Genomic DNA, 25,703 nt, shown 5'->3' with positions numbered 1-25,703 from the left:
TTTCACTCACACCCATTCATGAATTCATGAATGGGTGTGAGTGAGAGCTGCCTCTAATTGGTGAGGCTGTGACCAATCAGAGGCAGCTCATTCAGCAGGCGGGGATTTTAAATCCCCTGCTGCTGAATACTACAGAGAGCAGTTCAGGAGAACTGCCGGCCAGACGCGGCTGAACTCCGGCTTCAGCGGAAAGGTGAGTATACATTTTTTATTTTTTTTATTTTTACACATTTTAGGATGATTTTCAAGTAAGGGCTTATATTTTTAAGCCCTTCCCCAAAATTCAGCCCGCGCTCGCCGGCAGCCCATTGCTTTCAGTGGAGCCGGCTGTATTGCCGGCTCCATTGAATTCAATGGGCTAACATCGTTCTTCTCTGCCACAGCTGTTACAGCTGTGGCAGAGGAGAACGATCTTTATGCTGACAGTGCGGGGGGGGGGGGGGGCACTCTTGCCGCTACTGTGGCTTAATAGTGAGACCTGGGAACTTGTGATGCAGCCGAACATGTAGCCCCTCGCCTGCCCTATCCATTTCTGTGTCGTTCCCATCACTTTCGTGAATTTCCCAGATTTTCACAAGTGAAAACCTTAGCGAGCATCAGCGATATACAAAAATGCTCGAGTCACCCATTGACTTTAATAGGGTTCGTTACTTGAAACGAACCCTCGAGCATCGCGGGAAGTTCGACTCGAGTAATGAGCACCCAAGCATTTTGGTGCTCGCTCATCTCTAGTGATGTGGTATAGCAAAAACATGCTGAACGCATGAAAATAAAATGTACAGCGTTCGTTTTTGCACCCGTTAGAAACGTTTTGCTAAAACGCTCGTTGGGAAGCCCCACTGAAAAGAATAGAGGCTCAGTACAGCGTTTTTAGCGGGCATTTGAAACGCCCGCTAAACACTGTAAAAAAAAAAAAAAAGAAATGCCGGTGTGAGTGGCATAAGAGGTTAATTCCTATAAGAGATCAGTATGACTGCTTTCAAGAAGTAAGTCCAGTACATCTGGGGTTCTAGATCTCATTGTTGGGTCTATGGACAACATGAAATGTCTGTTGTAGGCAGTCAGTAGATGTTTGTTGCCTCTGCTTATCTATGTATTATGTGCCAATTACTGCATATATTAAGATGTTCCTTAATATTTTGTATCTTTTGTTGTAACAGCCTCCAGACAATGGACCCCCACCTTTGCCCACCTCGTCACTTCCAGAAGGTTATTATGAAGAAGCTGTGCCTCTAAGCCCTGGTAAAGCCCCTGAGTACATAACTTCCAGTGAGTTATTAATTTATGTTGGTACGCGGCCATAGGTATTCATGTACCAGTATCCTTTAAAGCAGTGGTGACAGTTGGCAGCCCTCTCCCAGCTGTGCATCAGCACTACTAAAGGGCCTTTCCCACTATACACTTGTATAGCATAGCACAGACCTCTTCACCTATGGTACTATAGTCCCAGCATGCCCTGAGGGCGCCATAAGTTGTAGTTTCACAACTGACAAGCCACAGATTGAAAACTTTTGCCATAACATATGCCATTAATGTGAGTTCTGTGCTAATCGAACTGCTGGACCGCCATCAATCTCAGGTACTAGGGTTTTGTGTCCACTGTTTGCATCAGAGAGGTTAATGTATAAGCGTGGTCCATTATAGTGAACAGGATGTGGGAAACAACTGAGCACTCTCAGATGGCCATTTTTGTAACTCCCATACCGCTGTACCACAAATGCCGCCACCTCTTTGCTGCAAACAAGGGGCTCAGAACCTCAAAAGTAATATGTGACCCATGGGTGGAGACATGGGTCACATCTGAGGCCACTTGATGTCGTAGATTGATGTCCACTGCTTCAAAGTATATTACATGAGATCAGCAGCTTGCACCATTTCCCAGTTTAAATCTACATAACATGTTGAGCAAATTCTTACAGTTTTACTCAACTTTTTCTGCAGATTTAAATGACACAATGTTTTTGAGAGTATACCGGCTGTAGAATTAACGCATCTTCCTGAGAACCCTCAACAGAAACAAGTGTCCTAAAAAAAATCATTATTGGCCATCATTGATTTCATATTGATATGCAAGTAATGTTTTATTAGTGTGGACCCAAGTACTACGATCCCCACCAATGCTTAGAATAAAAGGGGTCGGAGCACAAGATAATGTGCTGTTGCTTCTTTGGCTTTATCTCTGATACAGCGCCTCCCCCTGGCCGGCGATGTGTAGGAACTGCAATCTATCTCTGAGGTTCTCTCATCATCGGGGGTGGCACTCACTCTTCTTCTGTCCTGGTTTTTATGAATCTCCCTAGGGTCCGCCATATTGGAGTCACACACTTCCTACGTTCCTTGTCTATATACACTGCAGTAGGTTGTGTGTGCTTTGTGGCAGCTGAGAGGTAAAAGAATGCTAAGCCTAGAAATTATACATTTTCCTGAAATAGACAGTCTTGGCGAAATTCTGCAGAGAAGACAGGTTACTCTTTCTGATCAGTTCCGTTTTCATCTGGGGAAACCGGTGGAGTGGGTGGAGCTTATGCAAGAGGGGGTGGAGTAGGTGGAGCTTATGCAAGAGGGGGTGGAGTAGGCGGAGCTTATGCAAGAGGGGGTGAGGTGGGTGGATCTTATGCAAGAGGGGTGAAGTGGGTGGAGCTTATGCAAGGGGGGTGGAGCTTATGCAAGAGGTTGTGGAGTGGGTGGAGCTTATGCAAGAGGATGTGGCGCTTATGCAAGAGGATGGGCTTGGCAATCTTTTTGTCCAACTGCAATGGGGGGAAATCGCAGCATGCTCCCATTTTAGTGCGGATTCCGTACGGATGGCTTCCATTAAAGTCAATGGAAGTCGTCCGATCCGCGGCCCGTCCATGAGGCCTTATTCTAATATTCTTTTTTTTTTCGTACGGAAGTACAGTATATACCATATTGCGCCACTGGGAGAGTGTAGGAGGTTGCCTATCTGTCCATCTCATTGCAATAGCTTTACGAGCCATAAAGATTACCTCATTAAGGAAAATGTGAGTATGATATTGCCACTGTTCTTCATCTAGCAATCCCAACAAATACACGTTTGGGTGTCTGGAAGTGGCATACCTATTATAAGACTAAGGAGATCAGTGACCTACACCTAAAAAGACCCATAGTAGATGGATAAAATTTGTGTTAGGTGTAGAATTTCATTGACATTGTGGAGCGGGAACTCTTTTTTTTTTTCTTCATTTTTTAAAAGTCTCATTTGGGGAAAGATAACACTGATGTAGGACATATAGTTGAATAAGCTGCTTAATCGCTGTTGATGAGACCGACTACTAGAATACTAGGTGATATATGTTGCAGGGCGATTTTATGACTAGCAGTCCTGGAATATACAAAGTAGGCCACAAAAATGAGCCCAGCATCGCACTGTTAAGGAAGCTGTCCAAAAGAAAATGTGTTGCCCGTAGCAACCAATCACAGCGCAGCTTTCATTTTACCTCCTCAGTATAAGAAATGAAAGTTGAGCTGTGATTGGTTGTTTTTGGGCAACACAAATTACAGGGGAAGTTTGTGAGATTTCGATTTTTAATTCCACCAATATTCGTCGCCTGAGAAGAGGCTGTGATTTACACCCAAGTGCTGTGGCTCTTCAATCAGCTGATTGGCTGGGAATCTAAGGAGTGGATCCCTACTAATCAACTACTGCTGACCTATCCTGAATAGAGCAAAAAGCAAAGAATAGGAGCAGCACTAGTATTCTCCATAAGAGTAAAACAGAAGCAGCAGTCCATCCAAGATGGAGAAGCCCCAATCCTTCACTCAAATCGGAGCAGAACGGTGGATTTGTATACGACACTAACAAGTAAATATTGTGTTTTAGATATAAGATGGCTCTGGTCCAGTCCTCATCGGTGATGGAGGGCATGAGCTCCCTCCATTTGTCCACAACACCCAGTTATACATAAGCCAGTTTAGATTGAATAAGATGGGTATACAAAGTAGAGATCAGCCTTTCAGGCCCCTGTGTGCAGAATAGCTATCGGTGGGTATGTAGGGATGAACCAGTATGGCTCCGGAAATTGAGCATCAAACGCATGTTTATGTTTCAAAAATCCCTAAAAGCTGGATCTGGAAATCTGATGTGTGTGTTGTAATTGTTCAAAAGAGACAAATACCCCATTTCTGTATAAATGTTCTAGAGAAGTGACTCCATAACCAACCTTGTATTGTGTGGCCGGCAGATTTCACATTTGTGGAGGAGATCCATTTCCCCAAAGGGGAGTCTCAAGAGGGCTTCCTCTATACCCAGTTATCTGTTTCCTCCATTGCCAGGCCCGGGCGGCTGGTCCATGTAGTAGTAATAGTTGTCCAGCGTACAAATCCCGGTGTTCCAGCACAGACCAAAGGGATATTTTGGAAGTGTGTTGCGCCTTCTCCTTCAGTAGTTGCAGGTATTATTCGCTGCCCGGCTCTAACCAGTGAGTTGTATCATCAAATAAAGATTGATTTTTATACTTGATTTTTTCTGCACCAATTTATGCTGCCATGACTCCATGAATCGGATAATGCACAGGTTGACTGTTCACAACCAGATCGTGGCTATTGCATTGATTTAAATTCCACGTGGTTCCTCCCTGTAGTGGAGTGTTTGTGCCACATTTGTGAGGTTTCACCATGCAGTCGTTCATGTTGGGCGGTAGCCATGCCCCCCCCTGTCTGATCTACATTTAACCCTTTCCAATCCAATTTTGTATCCTGGTTTTCCTAGGGGGCTTACTCTTTTCTGCTGTTATACAACGGCACTATCTGCTGGCTAAAGCCAGTACTGCATGAGGTGACACGTTGGATAGCCTCCGACAGCAGAGAGGCTGGCAATATATAGTAAGAGAACCCTGACGGACGTCTTCCAACATCGGAGCTGTACAGCCTTAAACCATAATGTCTTCAGACATCAGACAGTGGATTGGAAAGGGTTAACAGCATTTCGAGAAATGTTTTACAGCAGCCTCATTGGCCATCCACATAATGGACAGGAGGGGACCCTTTGACTTGTATGAGAGACTGTTCTCTGCATGCTCTGGGACCAGTACAGAGGAGTTGATAGTCACAGCTTATACATATTGTGAATGGTGGGTCCTGTGTTTCCTACAGCAGTATCATTATCCTACAGCCTCTAATAATAAGGAGGTGACTGTTCAATTGTAAACCAGCCTGTTGTGTTTTTTAGTGGCAAGTGTGAAAGCTACAATATCTTAAAGTTGTCGTCCGGTTACTGGACAAACATCCCTTCTATAGCGCTCACTGTAGTAAAATGAACTAGTCAGTACGTGCCCCTCCACCGGGTTCCAGCGCTGCTGTGATCCCGCTGTCTGTTGTGACAGCTGATGTCATCGGAAGTCAGGTGACTGCTGCTGCATCACTATTTGGCTCTTCTGACATCATAGCACCCAGGATGTGAGTGCCGATGCCAGGAGAATAAGCGATGATGCTGCAGTCTCTCGTTGGCTGCAGCGGTCACCTGACTTCCATTGATGTCAGCTGTCACAACAGACACCAGCACCAAGATTGAGTGTGGCTCAGTAAGGGTACAACCCCTTCAACCCTTTCCAATCCACTGTCTGACGTCTAAAGACATTCTGATTGGAAGCTGTACAGCTCCGATGTTGGAATACGTCCGGCAGGGTATTCTTACTGTATATTACTGGCCACTCTGTTGTCGGGGGGCCTTTCCAGCATGTCACATACCACAGTACTGGCTCTAGCCAGCAGATGGCGCCATTGTATAATGGCAGAAAGAGAAAGCCCCCTAGGAAACCCTGAATCCAAAATTGGATTGCAAAGGGTTAAAATTATAAGTTATTTTTTCTAATCCTATAAAAATGGTTTCTTAACAATAAAAAAAAATCCTTTCAATAACTTTATTTAATGAGATCACTAGTTATTGCATGAAATAATGATTAAATCATTTTGATAATATACAATAATTACCATAATTATATTTTCTGATTTATGGATTTCTTTTAACTGTAACATTGACATCCATTGAAAGAAGAAGTATTTTTCTTTTGTTTTTAGTAATCACGTCAGCTGACTGTAATCTGAATTATCGCTCATAAAGAGATATACTAGTTTATTGCTGGCAGCTATTGGCACCCTTTTGACCTCGGTTCTTGACAGCGTTAATACAGTCCAGGCTTTGGAAAGGCTATTCCCTTCTTACTGTGATTTTCTTTGGCTGCCTTCCGCAAATTCCCCCGGTGCCTAAGAGGAGGAACGTACACACAGCTTGTTCTGCTACAGCAGGGACTGTCATGTCCGTGGCCAAAATCCCCCGCTGCTAGAAATGGAGGTCGTTCTTTGTTGATGTTGACGCAGTTACAAAACCACGTGTCCGCAAATGTAAGAAAAAACGTATAGACAGACAAAGTGATTAGATTTTGTGGCTTGAGGCTCTACGTGAGCCAAACAATTGGGTCAGTCCTTGCAGAACACAAATCAGGAAATCTGATTGTTTCTTCTCTGCAGGGATAGAACATTCTTCACAGTTTGGTACCGGCGTGGATTTTATGTTTGATCTTTGGTGTTTGTTATAGGATGGAGCTGGAGGATTTCCATGTTGTGATATTGCTTGTTAGATCAACATGAAAATGATTTATTTACACAAGAAGCCAAGACTATCATCAGCTGAGGACTTGGCTCGCTGTTTCGGCCTCATTTGACTGCTTGCTAACATTAAAAAAGAAGAAAAAAATTGAGTTCCCATCTGAACATGAACGCTCCTGGGGGTCTGTATGCAATCCAATGTTGGACAAATATTGTATAAGAACTAGACCCTCAATGTGTAATCTCTGGTTTTCACACTAGTAAAACATTTCATAATACCCATATGGTGAAATATGTGAACTTTTTGCCAACTTTGAGTAAGTTTTAAAGGGGTCATAAACTTTTTAGTAAAGGAATTGATTAGGACCGTCCCTGTCCATATGTCCTATAAAAACATGTAAATATCATAGAGGAAAGTGTTCCACTGGGGAACGCCCTCTCTTAGGTAGAACCGTTGCAAAGAGTTGCTCTAGCTCTGGAGGACTTAGTATGACTATGACTAGGCATTTGAATGGGAGCTATTTCATACCATATTTTTTTTTTCCTGCAATGGTGGCTGTAGGAGAATATATGTCGGCCTGCTGCTTCCGCTGGTTGATTAGATTTTTGTTCTCATTGAATTTCTTCATTTATATTCTTTAGGAAAAACCTTTAAAGGGATTTCTGGGACAAAATATTGATGACTTATCCTCAGAAGAGTTCATCAGTATCTGGTTTGTGAGAGTCCGTTGCTCAGGATCCCCACCAGTCAGTTTATTGAAGAGGTTGTGGCTCTCGGGTGGGTGCCATGGCCTCTTGTCAGATATGTAAAGTCACGTTCAATGGTCATGTGGCCTGAGAGCGATTCCGTCCCATTTTAGTGAATAGGAGTAAGCTGCTACACCATGCACAGCGCTGTGCCTATTATGAACTGAAACGGCAGTGGCGCTCACACAAGCTCTGTTGTCACTTTAAACAGCTGATTGGTGGGGATGCTGAGGGGTGAACTAATGCTGATCAACTATTGGTGACTAGAGATGAGCGAGCATACTCGCTAAGGACAATTACTCTATCGAGCATTGTCCTTAGCGAGTATCTCCCCGCCCGAAAGAAAAGGTTCGGCTGCCGGCGCGGGTGAGAGGTGAGTTGCGGCAGTGAGCGGGGGGGAGAGAAGGAGAGGGAGATCTCCCCTCCGTTCCCTGCTCTCCCCCACCGCACCCGGAGCACTGCCAGCAGCCAAACCTTTTCTTCCGAGCGGGCAGGTACTCGCTAAGGACAATGCTCGATCGAGTAATTGCCCTTAGCGAGTATGCTCGCTCATCTCTATTGGTGACCTATCATATGGATAGGTCATCAATAGTTTAGTCTTGAAAAAACCCTTTAATGTAATATGTTTTCTTATTGTGTCCGGTATAGATTATAGGAATAATTGTCTTTAAATGTATACATGTCCACATGCTTGCAACAATGTACCAATGTTTTGCAAAAATATTCACTTTTGTATTGATTTTGTGAAAATCACAGCAAAAACTTCTATGTTCCCTGTACAACTCCAGTAGCTTTCATGTACGAAGATTGTAGTGTTTTAAGTAAAGTTCATATGGCCAATTAATTCTGTCTAATGTTGTCATCTTTAGATTACGACTCTGATGCGATGAGCAGTTCATACGAATCTTACGATGAAGAAGAGGAAGATGGAAAAGGACAGAAAAAGAGACTTCAGTGGCCCTCTGAAGAAGCTTCTATGGATCTTGTAAAAGATGCTAAAATCTGTGCATTCCTCCTGCGGAAGAAAAGATTCGGCCAGTGGACAAAACTTTTATGCGTTATTAAGGAAAACAAATTAATGGTAAGATTTACCAACATATTAGTTAAAGAGTAAGGTCAGCTTTTGAACACCATTTCACAGTTATAGAATTAAAACTTTTTAGTCAAGTCTTAAGCAAGTGATGTCGCCATTGTGTTTTAGAAGTTGCCAGATCCTAGGCACCATCTTATATGTATGGTGGACATTTATCGAAGTGTACCGTTTCTGGAGAAATGGCATCCGTTTATTGACAGTAATTAGTTGTGACATTCCCTTTAATCCAACAATCTATTGTCCTTGTGGCCATTGATACAAGGATGGAGGTGGGTGGAGATACATAAAGTACACTAAGGTTACAAGACAAAAGGCATGAAAAAAACAAGGACCTGTCTTGAACCTTACTGAGGGAGAACCTGCCTATAAGCAGAGCACTCAACCTGAGAAGGGCGACCCTGTGACAGGAACCTGAAAACTTCCCTGCATCTCCCTAGTAAGAATATGGGGAAGAGGGGTACCACAAAAGGAGAACAGAACAAGATGGACTGAGCAGGAGGTAAAGTATAATGGCTACAGACAAAGTACAAATAGGGCCAAGACAGTTAAGGAGAAGGAGCAAATTGCCACATACTAGAGATGAGACAGATCACTGACAAAGCAATGCCCAGAGTTGTAAAGGCAAACACTTTTGGGGGGGCAGTAGTACAAATGAATTAGAGTGTAACTGGCATTCTCTGGAAGAGCCAGTATAGACACCTTAACTAAGTTACTGATAGGCTGATGGGACAAAAGACAGCCCAGTCGGCCAATCGACCTGCAGATTTCTAGCGCCAAATGACACTGAACATGCGCCTATTGGCGCATCATATGATCTGTCATGACATCACACTGGGTCCAGTGCAGGCAGTGCCATGACCTCTATCTACTGACAAAAAAACCCCTAAACCCAGGGTCTGTCTTCGCATTGTATACGTTCATTCAGTGTATTTTTAGGGCGGCACATATTCATATCACATATAAATGGAATTTGGTTTTTACAGGATACATGATGCGTTATAATCAGTGTTCATCTCCTTTTCAAAATGCGACGTTTGATTTCATAATTGATGTGAACTATAAAACAATCATAGCATAACCTATGATTTATGGTGTTTTGTCAGATACAACCCTTTCAGATTGTGGACACCTTGGGGATCAGCTGCTTGTTGCAGGTCCAGCACTCAATGCTTCCTGGCAAACTCATTTTGCAGGGGAAGCCTTGGCAGACCACATATTTCCCCTTGACTCATACACCATGACCCTAGTGGTGAACCACCTTTATATACCCAGCCATGGTACATAGAGGATATGAACAAGGGTTGTTTTCATGTCATGCTTGAAATGTGACTTTTACACTATGGGAAGTGTCAGAGTTCATATGTCTGATGATTTCATCTTCTGTTTAATTAGTGCTACAAATCCTCGAAGGATCAGCAGCCTCAGATGGAGTTGCTCTTGAATGGCTGCTCAGTCTCCTATGTACCAAAGGATAGTAAAAAGAAAAAGCATGAACTGAAGATTACTCATCAGGGAACAGATGCTCTGGTTCTGGCTGTCCAAAGTGAAGAACAGGCCGAACAATGGCTGAAGGTAATCTGATCTCTCCAACAATCATCTGTTCTGTTTTGTCCGTTAAACTCCTAGATATCCTTGTAGGTCCTTATTTTGTTTGACCAGAAATTAAAGGGTTTTTCCCAGTAAAGAAAATTATGGAATGTATGAACATGTGTGGTCTCTTCATATCAATGGGGCCGACGGAAATACCAAAGCGCATACCACTTTTTTCTATCTCCAGCAGTCTCATTGAAAGTTAATAGAGCTCCAGATTGTTTGTGCGACCAGCACTCCATTCAGTTTGTTCCTTACTGTGAAGAGGTGCAGTGAGGAGGAAGGGGGACATAAGACCCCTGTTCTCGAAATTGGTGAGATCCCCACCAATCAGAAAGTTTTCCCCTATCCTGTGGATTAGAGAAAACATGCAATTCCGCCACAACTCCTTTAAACTTAAAGGAGATGTCCCGAGGCAGCAAGTGGGTCTATACACTTCTGTATGGCCATAATAATGCACTTTGTAATGTACATTGTGCATTAATTATGAGCCATACAGAAGTTATAAAAAGTTTTATACTTACCTGCTCCGTTGCTGGCGTCCTCGTCTCCATGGAGCCGACTAATTTTTGGCCTCCGATGGCCAAATTAGCCGCGCTTGCGCAGTCCGGGTCTTCTGCAGTCTTCTATGGGGCTCCGTGTAGCTCCGTGTAGCTCCGCCCCGTCACGTGCCGATTCCAGCCAATCAGGAGGCTGGAATCGGCAGTGGACCGCACAGAAGAGCTGCGGTCCACGGAGGAAGAGGCCATCTTCAGCGGTGAGTAGAGAAGTCACCGGAGCGCGGGGATTAAGGTAAGCGCTCCGGTGAGCTTTCTTTACCTCCCTGCATCGGGGTTGTCTCGCGCCGAACGGGGGGGGGGTTGAAAAAAAAAAAAACCCGTTTCGGCGCGGGACAACCCCTTTAATTGTGTGACCTGCAATACCAGATGCGGCCTCTTGGCAAGAGGGGCGTTCATTATGAAAGAAAACAGACATGTTTTTTTTAATCTTCTTTAGGGAACATCATGTAAATGTCTGTATTGAAATTGCAAGGCAGTTGTGAATGAGCCTATTGTGAGCCTTGGAGAAATCTGCTTACTGCCCAAAAGTCAGCTTTCTAATGGAAACTACTGTAATATAATATATTTTACGCCCCTGGTTATCATTTTTGGTAGACCTTTACAGGTCATGTTGGTAATTTGAGTTGCATACCATCTGCCTTCGTAACCTATCAGCTGTTCTAAAATTTCCAATCTGCCATGCTAGAGGATAGTGGAGATAGAAGGACAATGGGAATTCGGCAACAGCTGTAGTACTGCTGTGTCTAGATTACGTTTCCCTTTCACGGTTTCACTAGAATTCCAATTTTCCCCTTTTCATATGTTTTATAAAATGCTCCAGTAACATCTGACTATTTTCTCCATTTGGAGCCCCAGATCTGTTTCATGTAATATTTTCAAGTAACATTTCCAACTACAACACATTAATGCGTGAAATCTCCATCTGAGCTCCATTTGGAAGAGGCTGTGCTTTTTATGAAATGTATTACTTCATAAACTGTAGCAAGTTCACTGAACACAGAATATAACATTTTGTAGTCGGCCAAGAGAACTAAGTACCGGATTTCTTCTCTGTTGGAAGAAAGGATATTTTACTACTGCACATTGTGACAACTATCGGTATTCTCCATGATGAGGTGCAAAATCTCAAAGTTCTACCTCCTGCCTGCACAACTCACTACTAAGAATGTAAACGTTCTCTCTAGTTTAGATGAGTCCTTGAACCTTCTGAGTCTTCACGTTATTTCACTTGTGAGAGCAGCAGTTTATACTCCAGAGCTGCTCTTCTTACTGGGAAGCAGGAAATTGCAACTTTTTTCAGTTTAGTGGATGGGAAGATGGAACAATGCCTCTACAGTGCCACTTATTAGAAGGCAGCAGTCCTGTAAGTCAATGTCAGACCTTTTAATCGGCCTTGTAACAATGACTGGGAGTATAAGACAAAGCCAGAGTTGTCTCTAGAAGGAAAGGATAATTTTGTACACACAGGCTGTCTGTTTGGGGATTTTGCTCCTCATCATGCAGTAGGTTGCTAGCTTGGATGGGTGAAGGCCAGAAGGAGTAATGTTTCTCCTTAGAGACAGCATCTAGTAGGTGTAAGGAGACTTATAAGACCACCATGCATGCTCCTCTGGGAAATTTATGCAAATGGGAAATTGAAACAATGCGTCTACAGCGCCACCTATTGGGAGGCAGCATTCCTGCAAGTCATTGTCAGACTTTTTAAACAAGCCCTGTATCAATGACTGGGAGTTATGAGCCAAAGCCAGAATAACCATGTATAGACAGTGGGTTCAGGGTGATTGCTCATCCGTGTGCAGAAGGCTTGGCTAGTGAGAGGCCTATAGATATGGGTCAGGAAGGATATCATTCCTCCTTGAAGGTTGAGGAGACTTAAAAGGCCATCCATGCTCTTCTGGAAAATATGCAAATGGGAGATGGAACAATACCTCTGTAGCACCACCTATTGGAAGGTGGCATTCCAGTAAAACTATCCAACCCCGAAACAGCTGTCTGTGTATGGTTATTCTGGCTGTGGCTCACCATTTGTGAGCATTGTTTTAAGGACTTTTAGTGATACAGATTGCATGCACTTGGATGCTCTGCCTTCTCAGCCTATTAGGAAGAATCACTTTAAGAAGTTATACATTGATTTGTTTCTACAATGTTGACATGTTTTAATAATTTGCCGTTTCGCATCAGTTGCATCCAGTATTACTACTGCTCAATACTTGTTTTTCAGGATTTCTTCATCCAGGGTTTTGTTAGCTATTCCCTGAGAACATAAGGAGCTTCTTCACATTCCTTATAAATGAGAGTCATATGAAGCATTTTGCTCCCTCAGGATATATGAAACTTTTAAAGATGTACATACTATTATGAATAAAAATTTAGGCTACAGTACAGGGTGACTTATATACATAGGTACCATGAATAATCTCAACAACAGTAGAGCGCATTCCCCTTTAAACGAAACTGGCCAGCACTTTTGGGGCCACTAAATCACCTGCATGCCATTTTGCAGCTGAGTCTTAGCTTTCTAAAAAAAAAATGTTAAAATTGTCTCTTTACCCATGATTTCTGGACTCCTTTACGGTAAGTCCCAACTTTTTTTTTTCTCTCTAAACAAAGGCGAAGTGGATGACTTTCACAGGGCTATCTACAGAGAGATAAACCCAAGCTGCATAACGGTATGCCGGTGGTTTGTGGCCCCAAAAAGGCTGACAGATTCCCTTTTAATATGGAAAATACCATTAACTACAAGCCCCCTTGAGTCCTCCTGTTTCCAAGCAGGTTGTCTAGCAGGCAATATGAAATATAAGCCTTAACCCGAAAATAAGCCGTAGCTGAAAAAAAAAAGCATATATCACCTAGACACGCTGTCCGCGGCTCCGCTGCAGCTTCTCCCCGGATCCCCGGCACTGGGTGTCGTCTTCTCTTCTGGCTGGGGATTGAAAAATCTGCGCCTCCTGAAAGCGCTGAATGTAATTGGCTGACGCTTAGCCAATCAGAGCCAGCACTCAATGAATGGCTGTGATTGGTTCATCGAGTGCTGGCTGTGATTGGCTAAGCGTCAGCCAATCACTACCAGCGCTCCCAGGAGGCGGGGATTTTTCAATCCTCGGCCTGAAGATGATGAAGAGAAACAGTGACGGGACCCAGGGAGAAGATGTGGCCGGGCTGACAGCGCTTCTAATGTGATGTATGTGTTTGTTTTTTGGGGGAGGGTTTCCCCTGCAGCCAGGCTTAGATTATAGCTTTGACAGTAGGATTTCCTACTATCAAAGTTGCATCGCACCGCACGAAAATCTTGTTTTCATTCGATGCAACAGATAGAGAGGCTCCATAGGGAAACATGGGCTACAAAACCTAAGGAGTCTCGTGTATATCGCTGAACGCGCAAGGTTTTTGTGTCGGGTTGATGCATGCTACAAAATATCGCACGTGTGAAGTAACCCATAGGAAAGCATTGGCTTCACATACATGCAATTTGTAGCAATGTGACTTGGTCACCCGTGTGAACGAGGCCTTAAGACCAGCATTTCAAACTGTCTTAATAACCCTGCTAACACAAGATGCTCATAATATATAGAGAAGCGCACACCTCTTCATATATTAGGTGCATCTCGGCTCTTCCATGCTCCTACACAGAAATGTTTGCCAGATTTTTGTATGCAACATTTTGCAACTTTTTTATGTCTGAATCTGGCATAAAAAGCTTTATGGTTTTCCCCTCTGGTGATGATTAAAATTCTACCAATTTGTGTATACAGCTCTCATGCTTATTTATTAGAATTGTTTAATTTTTTTATTGTAATTGCATTTGGAGCAATAACAAAAATTCCTGCAAAAAAAAAAAAAAAAATATATATATATATATATATATATATATATATATATATATATATATATATATATATATATATATATATATACACACACTACCGTTCAAAAGTTTGGGGTCACATTGAAATGTCCTTATTTTTGAAGGAAAAGCATTGTACTTTTCAATGAAGATAACTTTAAACTAGTCCTAACTTTAAACAAATGCACTCTATACATTGCTAATGTGGTAAATGACTATTCTAGCTGCAAATGCCTGGTTTTTTGTGCAATATCTACAAAGGTGAATAGAGGCCCATTTCCAGCAACTATCACTCCAGTGTTCTAATGGTACAATGTGTTTGCTCATTGGCTCAGAAGGCTAATTGATGATTAGAAAACCCTTGTGCAATCATGTTCACACATCTGAAAACAGTCTAGCTCGTTACAGAAGTTACAAAACTGACCTTCCTGTGAGCAGATTGAGTTTCTGGAGCATCACATTTGTGGGGTCAATTAAACGCTCAAAATGGCCAGAAAAAGAGAACTGTCATCTGAAACTCGACAGTCTATTCTTGTTCTTAGAAATGAAGGCTATTCCATGCGAGAAATTGCTAAGAAATTGAAGATTTCCTACAACGGTGTGTACTACTCCCTTCAGAGGACAGCACAAACAGGCTCTAACCAGAGTAGAAAAAGAAGTGGGAGGCCGCGTTGCACAACTAAGCAAGAAGATAAGCACATTAGAGTCTCTAGTTTGAGAAACAGACGCCTCACAGGTACCCAACTGGCATCTTCATTAAATAGTACCCGCAAAACACCAGTGTCAACATCTGCAGTGAAGAGGCGGCTGCGGGATTTTGGGCTTCAGGGCAGAGTGGCAAAGAAAAAGCCATATCTGAGACTGGCCAATAAAAGAAAAAGATTAAGATGGGCAAAAGAACACAGACATTGGACAGAGGAAGACTGGAAAAAAGTGTTGTGGACGGATGAATCCAAGTTTGAGGTGTTTGGATCACAAAGAAGAACGTTTGTGAGACGCAGAACAAATGGAAAGATGCTGGAAGAATGCCTGACGCCATCTGTTAAGCATGGTGGAGGTAATGTGATGGTCTGGGGTTGCTTTGGTGCTGGTAAGGTGGGAGATTTGTACAGGGTAAAAGGGATTCTGAATAAGGAAGGCTATCACTCCATTTTGCAACACCATGCCATACCCAGTGGACAGCGCTTGATTGGAACCAATTTCATCCTACAACAGGACAATGACCCTAAACACACCTCCAAATTGTGCAAGAACTATTTACAGCAGAAGCAGGCAGCTGGTATTCTATCGGTAATGGAGTGGCCAGCGCAGTCAGATCTGAACCCCATTGAGCTGTTGTGGGAGCAGCTTGACCGTATGGTACGCCAGAAGTGCCCATCCAACCAATCCAACTTGTGGGAGATGCTTCTAGAAGCGTGGGGTGCAATTTCACAAGCTTACCTCAACAAATTAACAGCTAGAATGTCAAAGGTGTGCAATGCTGTAATTGCTGCAAAAGGAGGATTCTTTGACGAAAGCAAAGTTTGATGTAAAAACAATGTTATTTCAAATGCAAATCATTATTTCTAACCTTGTCAATGTCTTGACTCTATTTTCTATTCATTTCACAACGCATGGTGGTGAATAAGTATGACTTTTCATGGAAAACACAAAATTGTTTGGGTGACCCCAAACTTTTGAACGGTAGTGTATGTGTATATATATATATATATATATATATATATATATATACATACACACACCTTTTTATTCCCTGGAATGAATCTTTTATTGACATGTAGTAATTTGGGTGGTAAGTGATAGAAGCACAGAATATTCTGCACAGCAGATGCAGTAGCCATATAAAGAAGCAAAACAAAGGCCACATCTGAAGTAAACTTTTGTCTAGACAGCAAAACCACATTAATGACCTGAGGGCGGCTCATCAGGAAGTGGCCCGCTAAAATCCCTGTCATTTAAAGCCCTTCCACAATAACTAATAATTAGAATGAAGCTCTTTGACCAAGGAAAGGTTCACGACTCAGAATAAAAACAGACTGTCTGAGTTCTGAGGCAAAATTCCTATTTGTCATTTTCATTAGACACACTTGTATATCTCTAGGTGAACATAAAGAAGATTTGACTCGGGCCTCATACCCCAAGCTGCCATTCTGTATTACACTCTACTTGGGAACCACTATACACCAGTTCAGAGGGCCACAGAGGTTGCTGATGCACCTTGACCCTTCAGTGTAAGGGGGGTCCAAAAGGTCACTTATAAGGAGGATAATACTATAAATCATGTGTGACCGTTAAAAGCGCTACTACAGGCTTTAGATTTGGCCCAAAAGGTCAGGGAGTCAGAAATAGATTTTTTTTTTTTAAGCCCATAACGTAGATGTAGGGATACAGTTCTGTTCACTTTTAGTTATGTGGACTCATTTGACATAAGAGTTCAATGTATGCGATAAACTCCCTCTAGTGGTGACTGCAAGCAGACAGAATTTTCATATGTAACTATACAGAGCCTTGGTATCAGAAAAAAAAAACAAGCAATAACCCCTTTAAAGATACTAAGCAATGAAAGGGAAAATTCAGGGATTTCTTAAGATTATAGGCAGGTGTGTGATTAACCAAATATACACAACAGGTGATCACTTCAACCTACGTATGAAAATGCTGATCACTAGCACTTCTATTTTTGAGAGCATTCTTAGGCCTCGTGTCCATGACACGCGCAGATTCTGTGCAGGAAATCCCGCACTGCCACGGCCAGTGAGCCATGCTTACCTGCACTTCCCCGGCAGCCATGTCCACGCGGATCCCTCCACTTGTGGGTTCACTGTACTGCGCATGGTCCTCACCGCTCACCATCGGACATGTACAGTAGTTTTTTGGCTTTTTTAAAAATCTGCTTTCCCGTGGATCCACGGCATGTCCGCAGTGTCACCTGCAGGTGGGCCGCGGATTCAATGGAAACCGTCCGTGTGGGATCTGCAGAAAAATGGAGCATGCTGTGATTTGTTCTCCGGACCAAAAGGTCCGCAAATCAATCCATTTGCGGATGCCCATGTGTCTCTATAGGCGGCTTGATTTGCGGATCTCCCGGATTCCGCAAATCAAACCCGCCCGTGGACATTGGACCTTACTTTGCAGCACTTTTTCACACCTGCCTAAAACTTGGATCAGTACTTGATATTGCCTTTTTTTTGTAGTTTTTCTTTTACGGATTTAAGCTCCTTTAGATAGAAGATCTATCACTGCTGAATAAATCAAATCTCCTCAGTAGTAAGGATTCGCTGCCAAAGAAAGTAAAATATAGCTTTTATTAAGATAGTTAAAAACCATAGACTAGGAAATATAAGTAGCTAAATACCAAATAATGCTAAACTTGGGGGCATTTCCTATGTAATATTTACAGGGTTCGCTCCAAAGGTATATTGGGGTTTGGGGACGTATTGATTGATATATGTTTTCTGACCATATACACTCTCTAGTACATATCTGGCAATGATGTGAATGGATATTTGGTTAATGCTCGTCAGGACTGATATATGGAATACTGATTTATTCCCTGTTGGATCCCATAATGTTAATCTTATAAGATATCCTGTAGTTAGAGGGAGTTATACTATGCGGTTGTATCTCGGGTATCTTCTATAAGACATTGGTTGATTGTCCACATGAGTGATATTCCATGTCTGTCAAGGTCCTATGATTTGGTCATTTGTCATATGTACTGCAATATATCGCTACTGCAGCTCTTTTCCTGCGCTCACTTAAGATGTGACTGTGGATTTATTCCAGAGTTTGCCTCTATCTTGTGAAACAGCCGTGTACATATCCGCGCTCTAGGGAAAAAAATATGTGACACCACTGTGTTCTATTAAATGAGGGAAAGGCTCTCCTGATTGGCTGCTGTCTCCACGCCCCCACATCTAGAGTATGCCTGTTGGTTGGCTGAAGGAGGTACTGCGATCTACTCTATTGGCTGGCTGTCATCCCTGACTCTAACCTCTGGAGCACTGAATTGGTGTGTGCTGGTGGAACAGGTTATTTGATTTCTGATATCTGACGTACCATCAAGGTCAGACATGTTCGTTGTCTTCTATTGGACTATTATATCGGCATACACTCCTGATGAGGCAGATTGTATTTGTTAAGCTGAAACGCGTTGTGTTAAAGGAGATGTCCCGCGCCGAAACGGGGTTTTTTTTTTTTTAAACCCCCCCCCGTTCGGCGCGAGACAACCCCGATGCAGGGGTTAAAAAAACCACCCGCACAGCGCTTACCTGAATCCCGGCGGTCCGGCGTCTTCATACTCACCTGCTGAAGATGGCCGCCGGGATCCTCTGTCTTCATGGACCGCAGGGCTTCTGTGCGGTCCATTGACGATTCCAGCCTCCTGATTGGCTGGAATCGGCACGTGACGGGGCGGAGCTACACGGAGCTACACGGAGCCCCATAGAGAAGAGGAGAAGACCCGGACTGCGCAAGCGCGGCTAATTTGGCCATCGGAGGGCGAAAATTAGTCGGCACCATGGAGACGAGGACGCCAGCAACGGAGCAGGTAAGTATAAAACTTTTTATAACTTCTGTATGGCTCATAATTAATGCACAATGTACATTACAAAGTGCATTATTATGGCCATACAGAAGTGTATAGACCCACTTGCTGCCTCGGGACATCTCCTTTAAGGGTACCGCTAGCAATATCCAGTGAGTAATCTGGGAACTAGTAGTCTAGATGGTAGCCATTGAAGGCAGTATATCGTGTGGATATAGCTGTCAGGGACATGATCCATCAGCTAGTGGGGAGTATCAGACAGCTGTTTAAGTTTAGAATCGGTGCTCATTATAGTAGATCTTTGATTTTATGCACCTTTTAGCTCCTTATCCATTGAGAGCCATATCATCTGGGGCTCTGCTACTCTGGATTTCGGTAAAAAAACTTTTTTGTCCTTACAATTTTTCTTTGGAATTATGCTGAACCTTGGACTATTTAAATGTCATTGATTGGCTCGGCATATTGGGGTTACCTTGGCTTGCTTTGTCCACTCATGAGTTAAGAAGAGAGGGGGAGAGTTTATAGATTTCTCCCTTATGTATACTCTGGGGGACAAACCTTTTATTACCAATGCATCCCTGAATCCCAATTTACCATTGGACTGAACCCTATAGAGAGATGCTCCTTAGTTTGGCATTATTTGGTATTTAGCTACTTCTAGCTCCTGGTTTGTGTTTTTTTAATAAAAGCTGTATTTTAATTTCTTTTGGCAGTGAATCCCTTCCCCTTTGGATAAAAGCATGCGATACAGTCAACGAGTTTACAAGCTGTAGGAAGCAGTAGCTTTTGGACCGCGGGTAGGAGTGCAGGACTGATTTAATCAGACGCAAACCTCCTAACATAAGTCTTTTCCTGCTGAGGCTTCACGTATAGCCGGTCAGCGCAGAATGTGGTGAACACAGCAGTTTTTCACCAGATATCGATTTTACCATAAACATGTGTTCTAAAATGAGCCCACACCTATATGTGCATGAGGTGTGACAGGGGGACGGCTCGATGGAGAGCATGAATTCTTCAACGCTACTTTGTACACTTGCCAAAGAGCTTCCCAGTGTTTTGTCTGCAGCTTGCATTACACAGAGCGCTTGCCAAAGTAACTTAATCAGTTCTTGGAGCCAAAAAAGGCCACAATGAGTTCAAATGTCAAACAAGAGGTAAAAATAAAGTTCCAGGATGCTGAGTAATTGGATTCCTTTATGTGAGGGATGGGGTTTGTGTTGTACATGGTTTGAATGGGTCAGATTTAGGTATTTGCTAGTCTTTGGATTGTGCAACTCCAAGGTTCATGCAGTCAGTGGTCTTATGGGGCGATGTTTTAGACATGAGTTGTGCATTTTGAACATTTCCTTTGTTTTATTCATTTATATAGCAACAATGTATTCTGCAGCACTCTACATGCTTTTCGTTGTCACTCAGATTTAGTCCTTGTCCCAACTTCAGGCCACAATCTATATCCCAAATTTATTCTACCGGTGTGTTTTGTTTAGTTATAGCTTTGTTCTTGCTGTAAAGAAAATAAACTCCTGACTTCCAGATGTGCTTTTACAGTTAGCTGCAGTGTAAAGCATGGTGGAGGGACAGAACAGCAACCTGAGTCTCTGAAAACCAGAAAACCTTATGTCTTATCAGACCACCTCAATCTCCAAACATATAGTTCAGTTAAGCTGGAGTTATTGATTATAGCTGTGCCTAGAGGCCCTTTTACATGGCCGATGATTGGATACAAACGGTCATACAAATGCTCATTTGGCCGAACATTGGGCCATGTGAATATAACTCAATCGGCCTACTAAAAAGCAAATGCTCATTTATCGGCTGATCACGTCTTTTGGAATTTGGGGAGGTGTGCTGCCGACAACGATGATTGTTGCAGCAGCACGTCTCCCTATGTAAATGGAGGATATGCTGCTGACAATAATGAAACTGTATGGGGGATGATTGATAATATATATACGATTGTTTGTCCTCCATAAATTCTGAATCGGCCTATGTAGAGGCCAGTTAAACAAGCGCCAATCTCGTTGATCATCACTTATAATCTGGCTCTTGTTAAGCCATCTAAAAGGTCCCTGATTGAGCACAGCTAAACTGCAACAAACGAGAAGACTGTAAATAATGACTGTATTAATTTTGAAGCCACAGCCAGGCATTTGTAAAGGTTTTTGCAAAAATCTTTTTTAAAGACTATAGAAACCTTTGTGCATAAAAAAATCAATACACGATGTATAGTACAAAGTCCCTGCAGAAATACAATGCACTTGCCTGTTTTTTTTGTTTTGTTTTTTTCCTTTACTTTGCATTGAGTTTTACTTCGCATGCATTTAGAAAGCCTCATAATTGGTTTGCAAGCTTTCCTATGTTCAAGTTTCTGGCTCAGGGGCATTCCCACCACCAATCAGCTGGTATCTCCCATGAACACACAGAAGCTCAACCCCTCTTTCCCTCTCTGCTTCCAGAGGTTGTGTAGCATAACCACACCCACTCCATACTACACAGCTCTCTGTTATCCTTTCCCTGAGTAGCTGCTAGTCCCATTCCCTCTCACTGCAGAAAAAGCAAAAGTGAATTACAGCCCTCTGTAATAGTAGCTTTCACTACTCTCTTCTCTCCTTTGTCCCCATAATCTCCTCCACTATCCCCCAGCCCTGTCATCCAGTCATCTGCAATACAGTAGCTTTTACTACTCTCCTCTCTTCTCTCCTTTGTCCCCATAATCTCCTCCACTATCCCCCAGCCCTGTTATCCAGTCATCTGCAATACAGTAGCTTTTACTACTCTCCTCTCTGCTTTCCTTTGTCCTCCTAATCTCCTCCACCATTCCCCACCACTGTCATACAGTCATCTGTTAGAGATCTGCTTTTAGCCAAAGGTTATCTGTGGTATTACATCTCGGACCCATTCATTTCAATAGTGTTCACCCAGTGTGGTGCAGTTTCTGGGAAAATAAAGCAGGCACATTTTTTTAATCCTGGACAATCCCTTTAATATAAATCTTCGTGGAATTTGATGTATTTGTTTCAATAAGTCAAAAGGCGACACTTCTGATTGATATTCATCAACGGCAGCTCCGGTGATCATATCACAAGCAGACTGTTTATTTTGCTTTGCAAACTTGAACTTAAACTTTTGGAGGGACTGTGGAAAACTCCGTTTATTTTGGGCTGCGGCCATGTAGCAGCTTTTGATGTAGGTTCAAACACTGGGTATAATCTCCTACAATTATGTGGACTTCACACCTGCAGACTTGGTTTGTATTAAACATTTATGGTTTCTATTTGCATCAAAACATTCACCTGAATGGCAATGACAAGACTCCACATAAGGACACTGAGGCCCAAGGTCAGCGCTTGTATATAGCAAAGTGTTTATGCAACAGGATTCTGAAATCAGGTCACCCACATGACTATTGGTATTCCCTAACAGGGGGCAATCAGCAATATGCCTTCCTTAGAGGCAGACCATGCAAGTACTTTTAAGATTAAACACTGCATCCGACACATGGGGATAGCATTACCAGAAGATCAAAGATGCCCCTAGGGGAGCGACTGTACAACGATTTTTACAGGGTCTTTGAGTTCAGTAGAAGCAATATAAATCTGTGTGCAATTGAGCTCCCCCTAGTGGTTGCCACAGGATGACAGAGTTTTATGCTTTGAAGGGAAGCATTATTTTTTTTTTTTTTAATTTCCATGTGGCAGATTTATCAGTATATTTAAAATGTATTATATTCTTGCTCTTTTCTGTGATGGGTTTAGAAAGATCTTCTCATATGTAATGTCTCCCTTCTTTCTCTTTGTTTCAGGTAATTAAAGAAGTATGTTATAGTTTCAGCGGGAGCGTGGATTCAGATGGACATTCTTCAAGTTCTCCTGTGCCAAAGTCAGAAACAGAAAAGGTATAATCCTCACTTTTTACGCAGAGACGATAGTTTATAGTCTCATTGAATGACAGCAGGCACCTTTTGGAAGGCATGAAATGATTTTAGTGGCTACCTTAAGATAAAAAGTTACACTTAAGTTTCAGGCTACAATCTTCATTCACTGTCAGACCACCGGACATGCCGTTTACAAGCTGCTGTTAGTATGCTGGGTGTCTGTGTGTCACGGATGCTGCTTCCTTCACTAGCTTTCACTTACCAGCACAGCTTCATTCTCCGACTGCTTTCCCCTTCTACAATCCATGAGGGTCTGCTTTCACTTATGCTGACAGATATTGATACTGAGGAGTGTGTGATCCCCTCTCCAGAGATTGCAAGGGGTGCTCTGCTTTTTCTCCACACTTGTTTGCCGCCTGTGTGATTCTCTCCTTCCCTCTGCAAGCTGCATCTTGTGTGCTTTCCTCCCTGCCTACAACCTCTTTAGAACATAGATACTTTTCCTCCTCTCTGATCTGCGATGTACTGTATATCTATCTCCACCTCAATGTTATTTTATATAAGATTGTGTTCACATTGTGTCTGATTTTCATATTGCAAATCTTAACACTTTGTTTAACACAAAAATCCATGGCAGTAATCCAAGGCTACCCCTATTTACACTGTGGAAATGCCTCAGATTTGCTACGGGTTTGCCGCAGATCGGTTTAGTATTTTATTCAGTGGGGATAATTCTCCATCCGAAATAAGTAACATGCTGTTTATTTTCACAACAGATTTCTTTCCATGGTGGCACTATGAATCAACCTGGAAAATGTCAGTCGCAAGTAAACTAGGTTGCAGAAACCCCACTCGCATACCGGCAATTCTGATTGTTGGATATGACACAGATTTAAATGTGGAACCCACGATAAAATCCCGTTCAAATCTGACACACATGAAGATAACTTAACACAAGAGAAAGGCGGGGAAGAGCACATACAGCCAAGAGCGGTGTTCTGCCTGATCTGTGATACATACAGCAGGACAGTCAGCTGGTTGAAGGAGTTGCACAGACTCTGCAGCAGTAAAATAGTCTGACATTTTTTTAAATCTAGAAACTTCCCATTTAGGAAGCAAATGAACAATAGAACAATTTTGTGCAAAGGTAACATAGTATGTTAGGCCAAAAAAGAAAAAAAGATTTATGTCCGTCCAGTTTGGCCTATTACTCCTCCCCCCAGTGTTGATCCAGAGGAAGGCAAAAAAAAGCAACAATGAGGTAGAAGCCAATTTTCCTCACTTAAAGTTAAAAAATCGTAATAATTCCCGGATCAACAACCGTTTTGAAGTAATTACCATCCTTCAAGCCAGAATCGAACCAGTGATCTAAAGATTGCTAATTTTCTACAACAGGCCTCCATAGGTGACCATAGCCTTTAACATCAGTTGTATTTGATTTAACACAGTGAATGTTCGCAATTGAACATATTTTCTCTTTTAAAATTCTGTGCTGATAGTTTTCTATTATCTTTTTGTAATGGGCGGTGCTCCTATTTTTCCTAATACAGAACTCCAAGTCTACTGTATAGCCATTGGATTGACTGATAACATTCCGGCTGTTTGCAGCCACCATTAGAGGGAGCTCTGGAGCTTACTGCATAAGATCCAGACCTTGAATTGAAGTATAATACTGTATACAGCGAGTGCCTATGCTCCCTATAATGGCCCCTACAGGCAGCCACACTCTTATAATTTATCCTTGGAAGTTTGTGTAGGAGATTTGGAGCTCTTTGTCAGAAAACCTGAGCACTGATCTCCATTATGTATACACTGTCTTCTTTATTTTGAACAGAAATCATCAGAGAGGCCGAGTTCAGATGGAGAATGTAATATGGAGAATGGCACAGCAATCGTCAATGGCAAGGAGCCCGGTATGTACATAATAATCTTTATTTGTATAGCGCGAACATATTCCGCAGCGCTTAAACATATTTACGTATTTTGTACATATTTTGATCTTCTGGTAAGATTTTAAATGGACTGCTTATCGCACATTAGGCAATACTGCTTAAAACTAGGACAAGCACGCAGAGTATTTATGGCACAGAGATACAGATGAGTTGATTTATTCATTCATCTCAATCTGTTACAATGTAACCTAGCTGTAACACATTTCGGACAATAAGTTGCAGTTTTGGATGAGTTCCAGGTCACAGTGGCGGTCAGGAAGGGTATAGTTTTTCTTGAGCGAAAGTATCTAAAAGGTGTGAGGAGACCTATAAGGCCATGCATGCTCCTGTGGAAAATGTATGCAAATGGGAAGATGGAACAATGCCTCTACAGCGCCACCTATTAGAAGAGAGCATTCCTGCAAGTCCATGTCAGACCTTTTCATGAGCCTTGCTAAAATAATTAGGAATATAAGCCAAAGTTAGAGCCTTCTCCAGAAGGAAAAGATAACCATAAGTCTCACAGGCAAACATCTGAATACTCCTTCACCGATAAAGATGCAAAATTCTATGAGCTTTGGTTGAATTGAATACATTAGACCATTGGCATTCAGTGAGCTAGTCAGGGCATGTGTGTGCATCCTGTCCATAACTATAATGATCTCATTTAAAGGGATTGTCTCATGAAGACAGCCCCCTCACCAAACAAGAAATAGGCATCCTTGGCAGTCAGCTGGTTACCTTGCCTCTCACCAGCCTGAAATTACTGATTTCAGGGGACCAGTAGATAATATTTAGGTTACAGTTTTTCCAGGAGTACAAAACTTTGGCCTAGCTTAAAGCCCCATTTACACTGATAGATGATCGCTCAAAATTCGCTCAAATGACAGTTTTGAGTGATTATCTTTGCATACTTTATAGTAGCTAAGTAGCTACTATAAAATATGCAAGCGG

The 25,703-nt window shown here is 42.5% G+C and overlaps 1 protein-coding gene across 4 annotated transcripts in view; it reads left to right on the top strand.

The window, feature by feature from the left end:
- AFAP1 (actin filament associated protein 1) overlaps positions 1-25,703 on the top strand; it is a 137,974-nt gene that overhangs the window by 68,244 nt on the left and 44,027 nt on the right. For 3 of the 4 annotated variants that reach the window (XM_066573330.1, XM_066573327.1, XM_066573329.1), the window contains exons 4-8: positions 1,161-1,269; positions 8,181-8,392; positions 9,797-9,976; positions 22,747-22,839; positions 24,653-24,731. In XM_066573330.1, coding sequence (XP_066429427.1) covers positions 1,161-1,269; positions 8,181-8,392; positions 9,797-9,976; positions 22,747-22,839; positions 24,653-24,731 — 673 coding nt within the window. The remainder of the gene's footprint in view (positions 1-1,160; positions 1,270-8,180; positions 8,393-9,796; positions 9,977-22,746; positions 22,840-24,652; positions 24,732-25,703) is intronic. The other variant, XM_066573328.1, reaches the window with a different exon arrangement.

Source organism: Eleutherodactylus coqui, chromosome 7, assembly GCF_035609145.1.
Source record: "Eleutherodactylus coqui strain aEleCoq1 chromosome 7, aEleCoq1.hap1, whole genome shotgun sequence".
Lineage (NCBI taxonomy): Eukaryota > Metazoa > Chordata > Amphibia > Anura > Eleutherodactylidae > Eleutherodactylus > Eleutherodactylus coqui.
The sequence above is the reverse complement of the archived record's forward strand: the minus strand, read 5'-3'. Positions and strand labels throughout refer to the sequence as shown.